This window comes from Oncorhynchus kisutch, linkage group LG1 (assembly GCF_002021735.2).
Source record: "Oncorhynchus kisutch isolate 150728-3 linkage group LG1, Okis_V2, whole genome shotgun sequence".
Classification (NCBI taxonomy): domain Eukaryota; kingdom Metazoa; phylum Chordata; class Actinopteri; order Salmoniformes; family Salmonidae; genus Oncorhynchus; species Oncorhynchus kisutch.
Window position 1 is genome coordinate 45513717 of NC_034174.2, and position 18015 is coordinate 45531731.

Sequence of the window (18015 nt, forward strand, 5' to 3'; positions counted from 1 at the left end):
AGTGAGATTTTCACTGGACAGTTACTTTAATGCAGGATTAAGTATGGATGGAACAGTGGCACACAATTCACCTGTGACCTACACTCATAAAACAAATGATCATATGTTGATAACAGATCTGTAGGTGAATGTCAAAGGGTGACAAATAGGCCACTTTTCTAAAGCTATGAATATTAGACTATATTTAGAGGGATTTTATGGGTTGCTTTTAACATAGAAGGGTATGAGGGATGGAGGTGATAGTTGAAAGTAACCTAAATAATTCTGCCATGCCTCTTTGAATAATACTAAGGGTCAGGGCAGGCTATCATCATCACTAAGCCTGTCATCAATCATTATTATTATCATCATGAACAACATAATCACCATCCCCATCATTACCTCGATCAAGCCTGAAACTGATCCTAGCAGCCCACACGACCATGGCCCCGGTAAGAGGCCCGGGGTAATTTGGAGCTCTGCGGGGAGGGGCACTTCACTTCCTTTAATTCGAATGGATACCGACCGTGAACATCAGCAGACTCGAGCGAGGGGAGCAGATCCGACTTGAATTTTTACCGATTGACGCCATAACAGAGGTGAGACTGAGAGTAATATTTAATTTGACAATGACCACGGAGACGTTGTAGATGTGGAATAACAATTTATCTCGTGAACCTTCTGAAGGTAGTTGGGGTAAAAAGCGATCTCTCGCTTGGCAGATGTTGACGCTTTTCTGAACAAAGCAACCAGTCAAAACGAGCCTACTAGTTTCTCGCTCAGCTACTTTAATATAACAATATGAGATCGTAACCTTTTATTAAAGAGTTCAGATTTAGATAGGCCACCTAAAAGCATTTGGTAGATATGGGGATTTACTTTAGGAAGTTGAGAACGTAAATCCGCACGGGTAAAACAAAGGCTCCTCTCTCCAGCCTTGGTAGCTATTTTGAGTAGGCTAGTTTACACACAAAAAGTCCAACCAACCATACCATTAATGCAGGACGGTCAAACATTTCGCATTCCTGAGTGTGTTCCGTTTTATTGTAGGACTATCTGTAGGCTATTAAAAGTGTAACACCAGCATTTGATTATAGTATTATAGGTAGGTACTGTAGTTTAGTTTTTTATTTAAAGGTCGATTGTAGCCTACAATTACCTCTAATTGTATCTAGATGCCAACACCTTATTCTCATTGTATCGGCTGTAGACTATATCCTGGCCTTTATATACTTGTATAATAAACGCGGCTATTTGGACACCCTTTCTCAAGGTAAAGATGGCAATTCTTTGTACAAACTAAATGTAGTTCAAAAACATTTTTAAAAAATCATACTTTCTATTCAAATTTTATGAGTCTGAAGCTGACCTAGGCTAGTCTTCTGTCACACCTGAAGACAACTTGCTGTTTAGTTCACAATGTGTTAATAATATAAGCAGTGCAGACCGTCAGTGCAGACCACTGATAAGAGTAAACACAGTTAATTAAAGAACTGTTTATTTTTATACTTTTTTCCTTTATCCCTTTTGGAGCCTGGGAGATGTGATGGAGCCTGGGAGATGTGATATTCGGTGCATATTCGGTGCATATTCGGTTTTCTCTCTCCAATAGCTATTGAACCAAGCATGACATTCACACCTTTTTTTGTGTAAAAAAAAAAATACAAAACATATTTCGGATTTTAATCATCAATAGCTCTTAAACGAATAAACAAAGCTTGTCATGACTATGAACATGAAGATTGAAGTCCTAAATCTTATTTTGTACAAAAAAAAATGGATTGTTCTCCATCCACCCAGATACAGAATATACAATTGTCATACTCATGGCATGCTTGGTTCCATAGTTATTGATGAGAGAAAAACCAAATATCCACACAATATCCAAAATAAAACACATTTTTACCTTGGTTGCTCCACATTCTCTGAGATACTGTTCTTCTGCTGTTTCTAAATAGGGATCATTTAATGTCCTCGGCCTAGCGTTACAGACCACAAATCACGAGTCTAAGAAAAGTTATTGCCAGAGGAGTCTGTTTCATATAGTCTCTCTCCTCGCACAACTCAAGCTTTCATTTCTTTTTTGAGTGTTAGCTGATGGAAAGTATAAATCCCTAGTAGAGACTGTCTCATTGTCTCTGCCATGGCTGTCCAGAGCCTCTGGTGTTAACTTGAGGGGCTGTGTGTGGACTTGTGGCAGACAGACACCAGAGTGGAGAGGGCATGTGTGACTCATGCCGATTCAAAGCTGTGTTTGAAGTGAGAGTCTATGGCTATGTTTACAACAGGCATCTCTCGTAATGTGTCTGTTCTGATGCAATTGTATACACACACACACACACACTCTTGCACAAACATGCAGCCAACTCCACCTGGCAATTCATTGTCTTCAACAGAGCCCATAGAATAGGGGACATCTGTAGATGGTAGGGCATAGGATACTTTACACCGTGTGCTCCAATTTGTGTGTGTGTGTGGAGGGTAGGTAACCATGGCGACGAGGGGTCATTCCTCTTGCTCCTCGATGAGTAACCACACCAAGGAGAGAGTGACCATGGCTAAGGTGACCCTGGAGAACTTCTACAGTAACCTGATATCCCAGCATGAGGAGAGAGAGATGAGGTGCGTGCTATGGCATTGACACACACACACGCACCATGCTCCCACATGCTGGAACTAGGAAGATCAGTGACATTGACAGGGTTCTGAAAAGCAAAGGTTGTTCCTCAAAACATGTCCGAAGCTGAGAAGGCAGCACAGTGCCACCAACAAGAGGAAGAGAGAATAGAGGTGTTACACATCACTGACCTCAACTCGACCTCTCTCTCTGCTTAGAGCCTCACCCTGCCTGGGGGAGAAATGGGTGTAACCGCACCCTGCCAATGCGTGTAGGCAATACAATAAATGCAGTAGTAAAATAAGTCTGAACGATGTTTCAGTGTGTCTGTGAAATATGCTTTTCCCAAGACTAGTGCTTTTCACAATGCACCTGGAAGTACTTTTAGTTTGATAATATCTTAATTTACCCACTGTTGACCATCAGCAGTCCTACCAGGGTCCTGGGAAATCCATATTCAGTTGTTGAATTAAAATGCAACCCCATTCAATCAACCTGAATCCAGAAATGCCAGGGATAAGGTTAAATTCAATAGTTTTATACCTTTAAAACCTCTACAGGATCTGTGTACCCCCCCGCGGGACGGTTGAGTGTCAGAAGTCGTTAGAGGCGTCTGAAAAATAAAGTTATGCACAAAGCAAGCACCCAGTCACAGCTCATCCTACCCACCAACGAGCCGTGCCAAAAGAGGAAGTCCACACAAGAATATTGTTCATGGTGTCACAGACCGGCTTAGAAAGGAGAATATACAATAATTATAGGGGCTGGTTTGGCTAAGCGCCCTCATTTTTTCAAGAAAAACATTTATGGTTTATTTCTCTTTGAGAACATATGAATGGGTCATTCCTTTTCTGTCACCATTCCTCCATAACTGCCCCAAATAAATTAAAGAACCGGTAGTGTAGTGCTCAGTATGGAGCTGCAGGCTGGGAGGGGACTTCCTGAATCAACATATTTGACCCTAACCTTTGATTCTTGACCCCCAACCACTATCGTGTTGCTAGGCAACAGAAGCTGGAGAGGGTGATGGATGAGGAGGGACTGCCTGATGAGGAGGTGAGTGTAGTAACACACACACACACACACACGCACACACACACAAACACTTACACACACCCTGTGTTGCAGAAGTGTATGCGGCGTTCCCAGCATGCACGTAAGGAGACAGAGTTCCTGAGGCTGAAGAGAACCCGGCTGGGATTGGAAGACTTTGAGTCCCTCAAGGTGATTGGTCGAGGAGCTTTTGGAGAGGTAAGCCTACATAGAGCTATTGCAGTCCTAATTAGGTTATTACTATGTAATTAGTTATCATTTCACAATATAATAGCTTTGCGAGGTAAAAAGTGGGTTTGTCAATAAAGTGTAGCTGAGTTATGTTTGTTATCACGCTCTGGTGGATCCTCCCATTTTCTCTACTCCCTGCTGTAAGTTATTTATCACTCAGTAGCAATAGAGGAGAGTGGGGTAAGTTGAGTCATTTTTTACATTCAGCATCACTGATATCTGCATTTATTTCAAGATGTTGTGGATCCCTGGAAATAATAAGAATTCATGTAAACGTTACAGTTTTGATAACATAGCTTGTCCAAAAAAAGTGGTCTCTTGGCACAATTTAACCCGGGTATGGGTTAATCACATTCACTTTTTGTCTTTTAATAATTTTAAGCATATTTTAACACAGACTTAACACCTAACTAACACTTTTAACATAGTCCAGCTCCTGTTGTTACTTCATATCCTTGGGCTCCCGAGTGGCACAGCGGCCTAAGGCACTGCATCTCAGTGCAAGAGGTGTCTCTACAGTCCCTGGTTTGATTCCAGGCTATTTCACATCCGGCCGTGATTGGGAGTCCCGTAGGGCGGCACAATTGGTCCGGATTTGGCCGGGGTAGGCCGTCATTGCAAATAAGAATTTGTTCTTAACTGACTTGCCTAGTTAAATAAAAACTTCTCTTTTTTTAAATATCCCAGCGATAATGCCTTGCATTACTCCTGGGAAGAAAACACTTATATTTGCTCAACTTGACATTGGCTTAATGATTGGTTCACTTTACCCCATGGCTATTGGCTCAACTTAACATTTTGACTATATTAGGCCACAAAGCTACAAGGATGTACTTTCATGATCGGTTTAGGACCTCCCATTGTAGCTTATAAAATGATGACCTCTTTCTAAATATTTGGTCAAATTATACATTTTGTATAGTTTATAATTATCCCACTCTCACCTACAGTCCTGTGTTTTTTAATCTGAACTGCCTAATCCACTGGTTTCAGAAAATAATTTGATGGCGATGATGTAAATCCCTTCCCATTTGCCATGACCTCATGAACTCATGTTGGATCACCTTTGCCCTCTGATCAACAGGTGCGTCTGGTCCAGAAGAAGGACACAGGTCATGTCTATGCCATGAAGATCCTGCGCAAGGCTGACATGCTAGAGAAGGAACAGGTGTGTGTTTCTCTTTTTCTCTGTCTCTCTCTCTCTCTCTCTCTCTCTGGGCTCTATTTTAACAAACCTAACACAATGGTAAATCATAGCGCTGACGGTAGCGCAATAGGTTCGGGGCGTCAGAAATATTTTAGTTATTTGACAACTGGAATAATGGGTGCAGTACCTGGCGGTGGCACGAAAAGACTTGAGTTTTGATTACCAAACAAGTTGAAGGTGTGTCCAGGCTTGACCCCTCATTGCTCAATCAGAACGTGCTCCATGGCTAAATATGGATTTCTTCATGTTGTGTACGGTCTTTTATGTATTGCGTTGTCATCAACTCAAATTCAAATGTGAGTCCATTATAGCTTAGTTTGTTAAAAAGCCTCCAGAAACAGCATAAGAAAAGAAAGTATGTAGGCCTATCCCATCTTTGCTAAATACGTTGAACATGTTTGCAGTCCACATTGTAAGAAGCCTTATTGCATGGCTTCAATATGGAAATACATAGCATTCACACTGATATAGGGGCTACGCCTACTGTAAATTGCATTATATGTCTGCCTTGTCTGAGCCATGGACCTGCCAAATGATGTCAATAAGCAAGATTAAATTCCGAAAGAGAGTGAATCATTCTGATCAAATTCTTATCGAAAGGAAAAAACTACTAGGCTGTCTAAATACTGTTACAGGCACCATAATTGCTCTCTTTGGGCGTATAATATTAAGGTAGACATTGTTTAAAACAAGTTGTTGCTTTTACTCACATCCAAAATAAGAACGTGAGCAGGCAATTTTTTTTTTAAATTCTGCTCCCAAACTTGATCTTTTAATAAAGCTTTGGCGATTTAAGATTTATTTCAAAGCAGTCTCACGAGCCAAACCCTTTATTGATAGGCTGCTATTTGGCCAATGCATTGGGAGTGGAGGGTGGGGGGGGCATGCTTGGTTTTTCTTAAAAATGAAATGGAAAAACAAGCAATCTGTTTTTAAAAACAACAACAATATTTCTAAATAGGATGGGGTCAGAAGCGGGATTTCATAAATCGCATCTCACGTCAATGTCTTAACATGACATTTGCACGTCTATTTAAAATACGAGGGTCCTGTCAATTGTTTCGTTGCCTACTGAGAGTGACTCCAAAATGTTTCAAGTCACTCTCAGTAGACCATTTAAAACCCCTTCATTCATAGGCTACTTAGCTAATGCATGGCCAGGATTTAAAAAAATATGCCCCTATACGAAGCTGCTAAACAAGACTATGCTTGGTTTTTAATCAAATTAAACGAAGTGGGAGGGGAACAAATAGTTTTTTAAATGTTTCTAAATACATGATTCAAAGGCCCAAAAGACACATCTCTCTTTCCGTTGGCACTGTGAGCCATTGCTGCATAGGCTGCGCTTCCACACTCAGATTCCATGCCGTTATCAACTGTGTTACCGTTAAAACCTGCTTTTGGTGGGTCTTAACTTCCCTTTAGCACTGCATGAAATTGTCACTATGCGCTTGTTTTTAAGGACATACCTCAAATATTGCCACTCCTCCCACCTCAGCGCAAGCGAGCTGATGTAAATTGCTGAACCTGGTGTAATGCCAGTCCGTTTTTACAAGGATGAAATTGCAAACTATTGTGTGTTCGACACTTGAGTCTCCTTAGCGCCTGCTGATAATAGAGCCCTGTGTCCCTTTTATTCGCTCAGCTCAGACATGTACTGTATCTAAGGACATGTACTGTATCTAAGGCCATGTACTGTATCTAAGGCCATGTACTGTATCTAAGGCCATGTACTGTATCTAAGGACATGTACTGTATCTAAGGCATGTACTGTATCTAAGGACATGTACTGTATCTAAGGACATGTACTGTATCTAAGGACATGTACTGTATCTAAGGCCATGTACTGTATCTAAGGACATGTACTGTATCTAAGGCCACAGGATTACTTCACATTCCTCCTCCTTAAGCCTTGTGTCGTGTTGAAACATATTCCTTATTTTCCCAACGTATTATGGATATTTAACTTTGTTTATGTAGCAACAGCAATGGCTATTTCTGAATGTACCTCCCCCCTCCACTGCCCTCTCCAAATCTGTGAATATCAAAGGTCTTGGTGCTAGAGGATGGGACTGGACCTGTAGGCTTATTGATGTATACATTCTATGTGTTGTGTTTCGATGTTAGGTGGGTTAGCATTAGTGTAGAGAAAATGTGTGTGTGTGTGTGTTCGTTCTTTGTGATCTATGTGTTATATTTCTATGTTAGGTGGGTTAGCATTAGTGTTGAGAGATTGTGTGTGTGTGTGTTCCTTCTATGTGTTGTGTTTCGATGTTGGGTGGGTTGGCGTTAGTGTAGAGAGAATGTCTGTGTGTTCATTTTATGTGATCTACAGTATGTGTTGTTTTTCTATGTTAGGTGGGCCATATCCGGGCTGAAAGGGACATCCTGGTGCAGGCAGACAGTCTGTGGGTGGTCAAGATGTTCTACAGCTTCCAGGACAAGATGAACCTCTACCTACTCATGGAGTTCCTACCTGGAGGTGTGTGTGTGAAGTGTGCACGTGCATGTTTGCAATTGTGTGTGCGACGCTGATGCTCTTTGTGGCACTCCCTGCAGGTGACATGATGACGTTGCTGATGAAGAAGGATACTCTGTCAGAGGAGGAGACTCAGTTCTATGTGGCTGAGACGGTCCTGGCCATAGACTCGATACACCAGATGGGCTTCATACACAGAGACATCAAACCTGACAATGTACTGCTGGACTCCAAGGTACATATACACAGAACATGCTATGTAATACATACATGCAAGCAAACACACACACACACACTCTGTAACGTACGCGCTTGGAGTCAGGAAGCAGGTGCAGAAGGTACGTTTAATGGTAAGAGACGGCAGATCAACAAAACATGAGAAGCGTACTGAACGAGAACAGAACCAATACTGCATAATGACTGAGGCTACTGAGGACTAAATAAAGGGAGACCATTCAAGGTGATGATGAGGTCCAGGTGTGCGCAATGATGGTGCCAGGACCTGTGGTTAGTAGACCGGCGACGTCGAGCGCCGGAGAGCGGCAGCTGGAGTAGGCGTGACACTCGGTCTGGCTTGGGGTCCACGGGGCCCAGGCTGGCTGATATCCCAGGACGCACTGGAAGGGAGTCAGCCCGGTGGAGGAGTGATGAAGTGAGTTCTGTGCGTACTCCGCCCTGGGAAGGAACCGGGCCTACTCCCCCTGCCGGTCCTAAGGAACCTCCCCAGCTTCTGGTTAGTCCTTTCCACCTGCCCGTTGGACTGAGGTACGTGGATGTGAGGCTGGCCGTGGCCCCCAGCTTCTCCGTGAAGGCTCTCCATACTCACGATGTGAATTTGGGGCCATGGTCGGAGACAATATCCACCCGGAACATCTGCTGAAACAGTGCCTCAGAAACCTGGAGAGCGGCAGGGAGACCAAAGAGAGGGATAAAATGGCAGGATTTAGAGAATCTGTCCACAAGAACCGTAATAGTGGTGAAACCATCAGACGGGGGGAGATCAGTGACAATGTCTATGGACAGATGGGTCTAAGGCTGCTGAGGCACAGGAAGGGGAAGGAGTTTCCCTGCTGGAGCATGCCAGGGAGATTTAGTTTGGCCACATACGGAGCAGGAGTTGACAGAGTGGGCAACGTCCTGCGCCAAGGTGGACCACCAGTACTTAGCGGAGATGGATTGAATGGTGCAGGTGATACCTGGGTGTCCAGCGGCGAGGGATGTGTGCGCCCAGGTCAGCAGCCTATCTCTTACACCCGTGGGAACGTAGATGCGCTCAGGGGGGCAGGTAACAGGTGCGGGCTTCCTCTCCAGAGCCTGGTGGACGTGGCATCCTGGTGCAGAGGCGGAGCCGAGGTTGTGATTCTCATCCTTCGACCAGGATAAAGTGGGGTTATGACGTTGGAGCCACGGCAGGCCGAGGATGACTTTGTGTACGGGTGTAGTGATGATGAGGAAGGCTTTCTTGGTGCATGGCTCCCACTGTGAGGTTGAGTGGTGCTGTGATGTGCGTGATAGTGCCGGATCCCAATGGTCAGCTTGGACAGGAAAAGGAGAGGAGAGCGGGTATGAGGTGATGTTAAGGGAGGAGGCGAGGGCCTGGTCAATGAAATTCCCCGCTGCACCGGAGTCCACTAGAGTTGTAGAGACAACACCTGAGGGACAGCCACCTCTCTGCCCTAGTGGACCCCGGGTTGGGATGCACCGGACAACACTGAAGCTGGTACCTCTCCTGGCCGCAATAGGAACACGACGTCCCTCTGCCAAGGACAGACGTTTGGCCCCTACCTCCATGGGTTCAGACACTGCCTCAGAACGGCCAAAGGAGGAGGGCGAGGGGTGAGGAAGGTTCCGGCACTCCCAAAGAAGGTTGCTGTAGTAACCTGGTATATTTATGTTAATTATTATGTTTACCAATTGATGGCAGTATTGACTTAATACGTGATTTGCTTTTAGTTATCCGTAACCGTTTAGTCTGCCATTAAACCGTGCTCGGAAACGCCTCAGGGAGCTTATGCCAGGTGCATTCCGGTAATGTTATTCTAAGTAACAATTAAATAATAAAACGTACTCATGTGTCCGGTGTCATCAATCTAAGAAGCATCCCAAGATACTACAGTTGTCCAGACAGATGGGCATCGCGATGAGTGCGTCCAAAGAAAGGTTGTCGTCCGGGCACGCCAGCGCCGTCTGAACCGCCTCGCGCAGACCTCTACGGAATAGGGTGCAGAGCACCGGTTCATTCCATCCGCCGGAGGCTGCCACGGTCCGGGAAGGTGAGGGCGTACTCCGCAATGGTCTGGGCATCCTGCCGGATTTGGAATAGTCGCTCACCTCCTTCTCTGCCCTCCAGTGGATGGTCGAAGACCGCCCTTAACAGAGCCATGAACCTCTCATATGAACCCATGAATACAAACAGGTTGAAATCTGGTTGAAATAACGTCATTAAAACAGGTTGACATCTGGTTGAAATTACGTAATTACAAACAGGTTGAAATCTGGTTAAAATAACATCATTAAAACAGGTTGAAATCTGGTTGAAATAACATAATTAAAACAGGTTGAAATCTGGTTGAAATAACGTCATTAAAACAGGTTGAAATCTGGTTAAAATAACATCTTTACTTTTTTGGGGGCTTTTTTACGACCAAATCTCTAAATGTCATGTTTTAGTAGGGTCCAGACACTTTTTTCACAAGATTTCACTTGTTTTTGAGAAATTTACCGCAACCAGTGATTCACTTCCTCATCCTTGTTGTGCTGTACGGGAGGATCCGAAAAATATGAACAAATTCTCAAAAAACATACAAATATGTTCTTTTAGAAACTGAAAATCTCTCAGTATAGTGATGCAGGTCTTTAGATGTTGTACACAAAATTGTGTCGTTCAGAACCTTATCTGGAACGTTATATTTCAATTAGTTGCAACTGGAGGGATACCGCTCTGTTCATTCTATCAGCAAGCTACAAGGAGAATGGAACAGCTGGATAAAGGAAACAGCTTGAGTCGCACAAAATGCAATGTAACGTTGTGGATAAAGTTCAGAATGACAATTTTATGTGTACAACGTCTAAAAAACTGCGCCACCCTATTTTTGCGTTTCTAAAACAATGTATTTGGTTGTTTCTGGAGCACTTGTTCATGTGTTTTCAGAGCCCCCTGTACTGCACAACGAGGATGAGGAAGTGAATCGTTGGTTAGGGTAGGTTTCTCAAAAACAAGTGAAATATAAAAATATTTAAAAAAGTGCTCTGGACCCTTCTATAACATGCCATTTACATTTCGATTTTTTGATTCGGTTATAAAAAAAGCAAGCAGGTTGAAATCTATTTGAAATGACATCAACACACACACACACACACACAGGAGGATTACATCAGCATTAGAATGTGGTGATCTACCTGAGTGTCGAGTCTGAAATTATAAATCCACAACACAGTTTCACCACAAGTCACCACAGGAAGTGTGATTTCAGAACAGTCTGATGTTGTCATGCGTTATTACTGAAACATCCCCAGGAAGTGGTGTAACACAAATAACCATGTGTGTGTGTGTGTGTGTGTGTTTGTGTTTAGGGCCATGTGAAGCTATCAGACTTCGGCTTGTGCACAGGGTTGAAGAAGGCCCATCGGACAGAGTTCTACAGGAACCTCAACCACAGCGTCTCCAACGACTTCAGTGAGTACAACAATAAAGCTATACTCAATAAATTTAAGTAGATACAATTAGAAAGCTAATACAACTATATATTTGTCATGGATCTTCCTCCTGGGTGCGTAGCTGTAACTGAGTTGTGCCTAAGACCAATCATTTCTTCTCCACAGCATCTCAGTACATGAACTCCAAGAGGAAAGCAGAGACCTGGAAGAGGAACAGACGACAGCTGGTGAGTGTCATGGAGCTCTGGCTACCTTTAGTCACTACTCCACAGGAGGATCGGACTTAAGCCCAAACTTCCTCATAAACGCAGCAAAGACGACAGTAGTTAATTAGCGTATAAGACGGTTCACCAATGGCCTCTGCTTTTGAAATGTGTTGGTTATCCGTGTTCATTCACTCCTAGGAAAAAGTATTCTCTCCTGTAAAGAGTAGAGCATCTCCAAATCCACATGATCTCTTCGTGCGAGAGAGCCTGTCGTTCTGTATAGACCAGATTTCTCTAGATGAAATGAAGAAGGCCAGTGTAGTAGCAGAGATACAGTACACATCTGGTGTGCAGATGGTTGGATTTCTGTCCCTTTTTATGGGCTGACATTTACAGCACGGTTACAGTTACGTCAACTTGGTTTCCACAGCGAATGTACTGTGTGGCATGGTAAGAGAAAAAGGCTAGGGTTGACTGCATTTGAATTAGGTCAATTCAGAACATTACTTGAAATGGTTATTCATTTCAGGGGCTAGAGGTTGTTTTACTGACTGGGCTGTGTCTAAAGCCGGGCGTACCTCTTACTCTGTCAACTCTCCTCTCCCTCTCTCCTTTCTTCTCTCTCTCTCCTTTCCTATCTCCCTCTCTCAGGCTTTCTCCACTGTGGGAACTCCAGACTACATCGCCCCGGAAGTGTTCATGCAGACCGGATACAACAAGCTCTGTGATTGGTGGAGCCTGGGGGTCATCATGTACGAGATGCTGATTGGTAAGAGTGATCGTTTGATTGGAACACAGGCACTAACTTGCAAGAAGTAAGTTAGGATTGAATTAGGATTGCTGTCTAAGTTTCTTTGTTTCTCTCCAGGCTACCCCCCGTTCTGTTCGGAGACACCCCAGGAGACATATAAGAAGGTGATGAACTGGAAGGAGACTCTGGTTTTCCCTCCGGAAGTCCCCATCTCAGAGAGGGCCAAGGAACTCATCCTCAGGTGAGCACCAGTACACTCTTGGGAAAAAAGGGTTCCAAAATGGTTCTTTGCAGAGGGATGGAGTTCTACCAATAACCATTTTCATTTGAAGAATCCTTTTTGGAAGATGAGGGTTCTTTTTAAGGCAAAGGGTTCAAACTGGAATCTTTCTCATCCTAAGAACCGTTTTTGGAAGAAAGGGTTCTTTGGATGGCAATAAGGATTCTTTGAAAGACAAGAAGGGTTCTACATAGAACCCGTGTGAATCTAAATAAGCTTTTTTTATTGTATTTTAATTTTATTTTAAATAGTACCTGAGCATTCCTGTTTATCTCTGTGTTTAAAGTTGAACCCTCTTGAGCTTAAAAGGATAGGTGTAAGAATGTTTTAAACTCCTTGTTTAAATCTCCTTGTTTTCCATGAAAACATACATGAAATGAGTTGCAAAATGAATAGGAAATATAGTCAAGATGTTGACAAGGTTATAAATAATTACTTTTAATTGAAATAGTAATTGAGTCCTTCACACTTTGCTTTCACCAAAGAATCCTCCATTTGCAGCAATTACAGCCTTGCAGACCATTGGCATTCTAGTTGTCAATTTGTTGAGGTAATCTGAATGGATTTCACCCCATGCTTCCTGAAGCACCTCCCACAAGTTGGATTGGCTTGATGGGCACTTCTTACATACCATATGGTCAAGCTGCTCCCACAACAGCTCAATGGGGTTGCGATCCGGTGACTGTATTGGCCACTCCATTACAGACAGAATACCAGCTGACTGCTTCTTCCCTAAATAGTTCTTGCATAGTTTGGAGCTGTGCTTTGGGTCATTGTCCTGTTGTAGGAGAAAATTGGCTCCAATTAAGCGCCATCCACAGGGTATGGCATGGCATTGCAAAATGGTGTGATAGCCTTCCTTCTTCAAGATCCCATTTAACCTGTACAAATCTCCCACTTTACCAACACCAAAGCACCCCCAGACCATCACGTTGCCTCCACCATGCTTGACAGATGGCGTCAAGCATTCTTCCAGCATATTTTTTTTAATTCTGCGTCTCATGAATGTTCTTCTTTGGGATCCGAACACCTCAAACTAACATTTGTCTTTTGTTTTTATTGGCCAGTCTGAGATATGGCTTTTTCTTTGCTACTCTGCCTTTAAGGCCAGCATCCCAGAGTCGCCTCCTCACTGTTGACGTTGAGACTGGTGTTTTGCGAGTACTATTTAATGAAGCTGCCAGTTGAGGACTTGTGATGTGTCTGTTTCTCAAACTAGACACTCTAATGTACTTGTCCTCTTGCTGAGTTGTGCACGGGGGCCTCCCACTCCTCTTTCTATTCTGGTTAGAGCCAGTTTGCGCTGTTCTCTGAAGGGAGTAGTACAGAGCGCTGTACGAGATCTTCAGTTTCTTGGCAATTTCTTACATTCAATAGCCTTCATTTCTCAGAACAAGAATAGACTGACGAGATTCAGAAGAAAGTTCTTTGTTTCTGGCCATTTTGAGCCTGTAATCAAACCAACAAATGTTGATGCTCCAGATACTCAACTAGTCTAAAGAAGGCCCGTTTTATTGCTTCTTTAATCAGAACAACAGTTTTCAGCTGTGCTAACATAATTGCAAAAGGGTTTTCTAATGATGTATTAGCCTTTTAAAATGAGAAACTTGGATTAGTTAACACAACATGCCATTGGAACACAGGGGTGATGGTTGCTGTTAATGGGCCTCTGTACGGCTATGTAGATATTCCATAAAACATCTGCCGTTTCCAGCTTCAATAGTCATTTACAACATTAACAATGTCTACACTGTATTTCTGATCAATTTGATGTTATTTTAATGAACAAAATAGTGGCTTTTCTTTCAAAAACAAGGACATTTCTAAGTGACCCCAAACTTTTGAACGGTAGTGTGTATGGGAATATTTGTACATAGCAAATTGGCCAGTGTTACCTAGTGTTGATTTTTCAGTGTAACATTTCTAAGGTTGATTCAGGAGTTAAATTAACTCTATAAAGAGCCAAATTAACACTCAGGGGTTTAAACGGACCCAATTGTTGGCGTTAATAACCAAAGGCGAATGTGTGATTGTGTCATTTTGTACTCTGTGTAGAGTAAAACACTCAAATCCACACCCATCGTTAACATATTTCCTAGCATGCTCTATAGCAGGTTGTTGTCTCCTATGGGGACAAACCGAAAGACCCTATATGGTTCTACTTAGCACCTTTTTTTCTAAGAGTGCACTACATATAACATGGTCAAAAAGAGAGAGAGAGATGGATAAACAGTCCATAGAGGCCATTGTACAGTATGTTATTCTTGATAAGAATGAACGTCAACTAAATGGTTCAATTGTAAAACGTGAATGTCATCTCGAGCAAAATACTGTATCTCTGGCAGGTACACTTCTATGTCCCTTTATGTGGTTGTTCTCAGGATCAACATTTTGGTTTATTCCTACTTAGGTTCTGCTGTGAGGGAGATCATCGGATCGGGGCGACAGGGGTGGAGGAGATCAAGAGAAACCCATTCTTTGAGGGAGTCGATTACGACCACATCAGGTACACAGGGACTTCTTTCCGGGAACAGTTTATAGGCAAAACAATTTTCCAAGAAGTCCAGGTCTTACTACAGTCTTACTGTGTTTGTCGCCCAACCCAGGGAGAGACCTGCAGCGATTCCCGTGGAGATCAAAAGCATAGACGACACGTCAAACTTCGACGAGTTCCCCGAGTCGGACATCCTCTCACCCACAGGTGAGAGAAAGACAAGAGTTTTGGCAGAAACTATTTTCCTGTGTCTTTCAAAGTTTGTGTGTTATTCTTGACTCGTGTGTGTGTGTGTGTGTGTGTGTGTGTGGTTTTACAGTATACCGTGCTTCTACACCTGCATTGCTTGCTGTTTGGGGTTTTAGGCTGGGTTTCTGTACAGCACTTTGAGATATCAGCTGATGTACGAAGGGCTATATAAATACATTTGATTTGATTTGACCTTGTGGCTATCAACTCTAAATATCTCCCTTTCACCTTGTCTATTTCCGCTCCCACATTCCTCTCCCTCTTTTGTCACTCTCCTTTCTCTCCCCCTTTCTCTCTCTCCCCCCAGCTGCAGCAGCACCCACCAAGTCTCCAGCAGCAGCAGCAGCAGCGGAGGCTGACTATAAAAATAAGGACTGGGTCTTCATCAACTACACCTACAAGCGATTCGAGGGCCTGACAGCCAGGGGAGCCATCCCTTCCTATATGAAGGGAAGCAAGAGATGAACTCTGACCCTATAACCTGTGCTGCAGTGACCCACTGATTCCCATATCCCCCGCAGCACCCAGATACCTTCACACAACGGTTCAGTTTCATTATACAAATATGTTTTTTTTTGTTTTTTTGTACAAAATTCAACTGTTAAGTGTTCTATTTCCTGCAGGCCTTCTGAAACAGGATTCTGAGAAATCTGGTTGAACCAACCCTAACCAGTTCATTATACCCTGTGGATACATGGTTGTAACCACAGTTTGGCCTTATGTGACTTGGGGCCCAGTAACCGGGTTTCCAGGATGTGAAAACCACCATTATTCTTTCACTATCAATGCATGTTTGGATGAATTATCTCAGTAAAATTTTTACAGCGTGTAACAATTACTCATCTCAAATATGCTTTCTCGCTGTGTAGGAAGAATGTCAATTTTTATCTTCGAAAGCAGGATAGCAGTTTTGATTGAATAGGGCCCAATGTCTCAGAGCTGAAGCCTGGCTCTAACTTTCCCACCAGCACTGAACTCTGATGTACAGCCTTATAGCTGTCCCCTTGTGTCCCTCCAGAACCTTCTCCCCACTCCTCTCCTCAACCTGTCATATGGTTAATAGGAAAACGTCTCTACTGTTCTCTAGGAAGCTGACAGGTTCACAGCAGGCTGTCTCAATACCCCTGTGATGTCATTAGATTAGATCACCGCTTGCCTTGGAGAGAGGAGTTCTAACAATGCTATTTTTAGCATTCTATTTCTGTGATTCCTGTGATGTCATCAGCCAGAGTGAGTGAGAATGTTCAACAAAGGACGGAAAATTCCATGGTAGTCTAGCTTACTCCTCAATAAGGAGTTTATTGAGGAAGCACTTCTCCTTCACTGCCTTTGTTGGTTGTCTCAACTTTTAATGTGCCCTGTTATTTCTTTTGTCATTTTGTAATGTATCATTTTCATAATACAGACGTTTTCAAAAAGGTTCATTCAGATGCTGTGTTGGATTGAAGTAGTACTAGTCTTCAGGGATATAACTAATGCTGGTTGTGAGTGTATGTTGAACTGTCTGAATGACACTACCTTGAGACGTCATGTCCATTTTATATGCCTTACCCAAAGAATTCCAAGAGCTGTACATTAAGTTTGAAATTGGAATCCCCCTTTTTTTGTTTCATGTTAAATTGTTTGTATGCAGGATGGAAAGATCTAGACCTTTGCTCACCCGACAGTGCTTGATTTAAAAAACATTTTTTTTACAGCTGCTCTTTGTAAAGCTGGTATTTAATGAAAGGCTTCTCATGTTACAGTTTTTTTTCTTCTTCCATATAGTAGTTTTAACTCACAAAGGAACCACTGTTTTATGCACAATGCTGGGGATTTATGGATTTCACGTACATTTAAAACGTCAGCAAATATGAAATATAGAGCTTGAACTTTCACATATATCTGTGTTTAAACACTTTCGGCACTGTTAGTGTGTGTATGTGCGTATTATGTATAAAAAAAGGAAAACAAACTTGGCCTCACTTTACACCTTACATGAGTAACTACAGGATACTTTTTACTAGATGAACTACTGCAGTCAGGTAGTAGTAGGCCTAACACTAACCATTTGTTCTCGCTCTTTTATTTTTCAAGAGACTAAAATGGTATGTGCTATGTAACTACTTGCACTTAAATGTAATTACATAGATTAATCCCACATAGTAACCCAGTAGTAATACCTGTGTAAAGTGATGCAACATTTGTATTTTTCTCCCCCAGATAGACGACTGAATGACGTTGACGGTTAGTTCTCCTCTCGTTCTGATTTTCACTCGAGTGCTTTAAGGTCTTTGTACCCGCTGGAGAAGTAAACTCTGAGCAGCTGCTTAGCATGATAGATTCTTACTAGTGTAATGCTGTTTGAAAAGGTGCACATGCCAAATAGGCGGTACAATAATTCCCATTACGTCTGCTTATGTTTTTTAATATAGCCTATATTTTGTATCAATGCTCACACCAAGCTGTTCCTTTTGAACAAGGAAAAATATTGATATGCAAATGAGAACATGTATAAACCGCAGTCTTTTCACTGCTGGGTGACACATATACTATGTATAGATCTGTGTGTGTGTGTGTGTGTGTGTGTGTGTGTGTGTGTGTGTGTGTGTGTCCATGTGTGTGTATCTTATTGAATCCTTCTGTATGAGGTTTGAATGTTTTCAGCTCAACTATATTTCTCAGCAAAGGAGAACACATGTTCACGATGAGAAAAAAAAAGCTTTAAATGCTGAGAATTATTTCATCTTTCAATAAAACATTTGTACAATTCTGGGGCATACTGTCGTTTCTTTTTTATGCCTTTGTCAGCATGGCCATCTTTTCGATGAGA

General features: G+C 42.6%; 1 protein-coding gene and 1 long non-coding RNA gene across 4 annotated transcripts; one reads left to right on the plus strand and one right to left on the minus strand.

The window, feature by feature from the left end:
- Positions 1-416: 416 nt before the first annotated feature.
- On the plus strand, positions 417-17954 carry LOC109892975 (serine/threonine-protein kinase 38-like). 3 transcript variants are annotated; one of them, XM_020485917.2, is made up of 14 exons: positions 417-578; positions 2465-2601; positions 3601-3652; positions 3725-3847; positions 4965-5048; positions 7446-7569; positions 7647-7801; positions 11140-11242; positions 11389-11450; positions 12081-12198; positions 12298-12421; positions 14871-14966; positions 15067-15161; positions 15511-17954. In XM_020485917.2, exons 2-14 carry the CDS (start codon positions 2471-2473, stop codon positions 15666-15668), a joined length of 1425 nt encoding a protein of 474 aa, XP_020341506.1. In that variant the 5' UTR covers positions 417-578; positions 2465-2470; the 3' UTR covers positions 15669-17954. The 3 variants fall into 3 exon arrangements, with proteins under 3 accessions (XP_020341506.1, XP_031681531.1, XP_020341515.1); XM_020485926.2 differs by having other exon boundaries at positions 469-578; positions 2460-2601; XM_031825671.1 differs by having other exon boundaries at positions 433-578; positions 3601-3847.
- LOC116374237 (uncharacterized) lies at positions 7892-11067 on the minus strand. Its single transcript, XR_004210109.1, has 2 exons — positions 10966-11067; positions 7892-8463 (listed from the first exon to the last, which is right to left on the minus strand). It is a non-coding gene; the product is annotated as an uncharacterized LOC116374237 (long non-coding RNA).
- Positions 17955-18015: the final 61 nt, after the last annotated feature.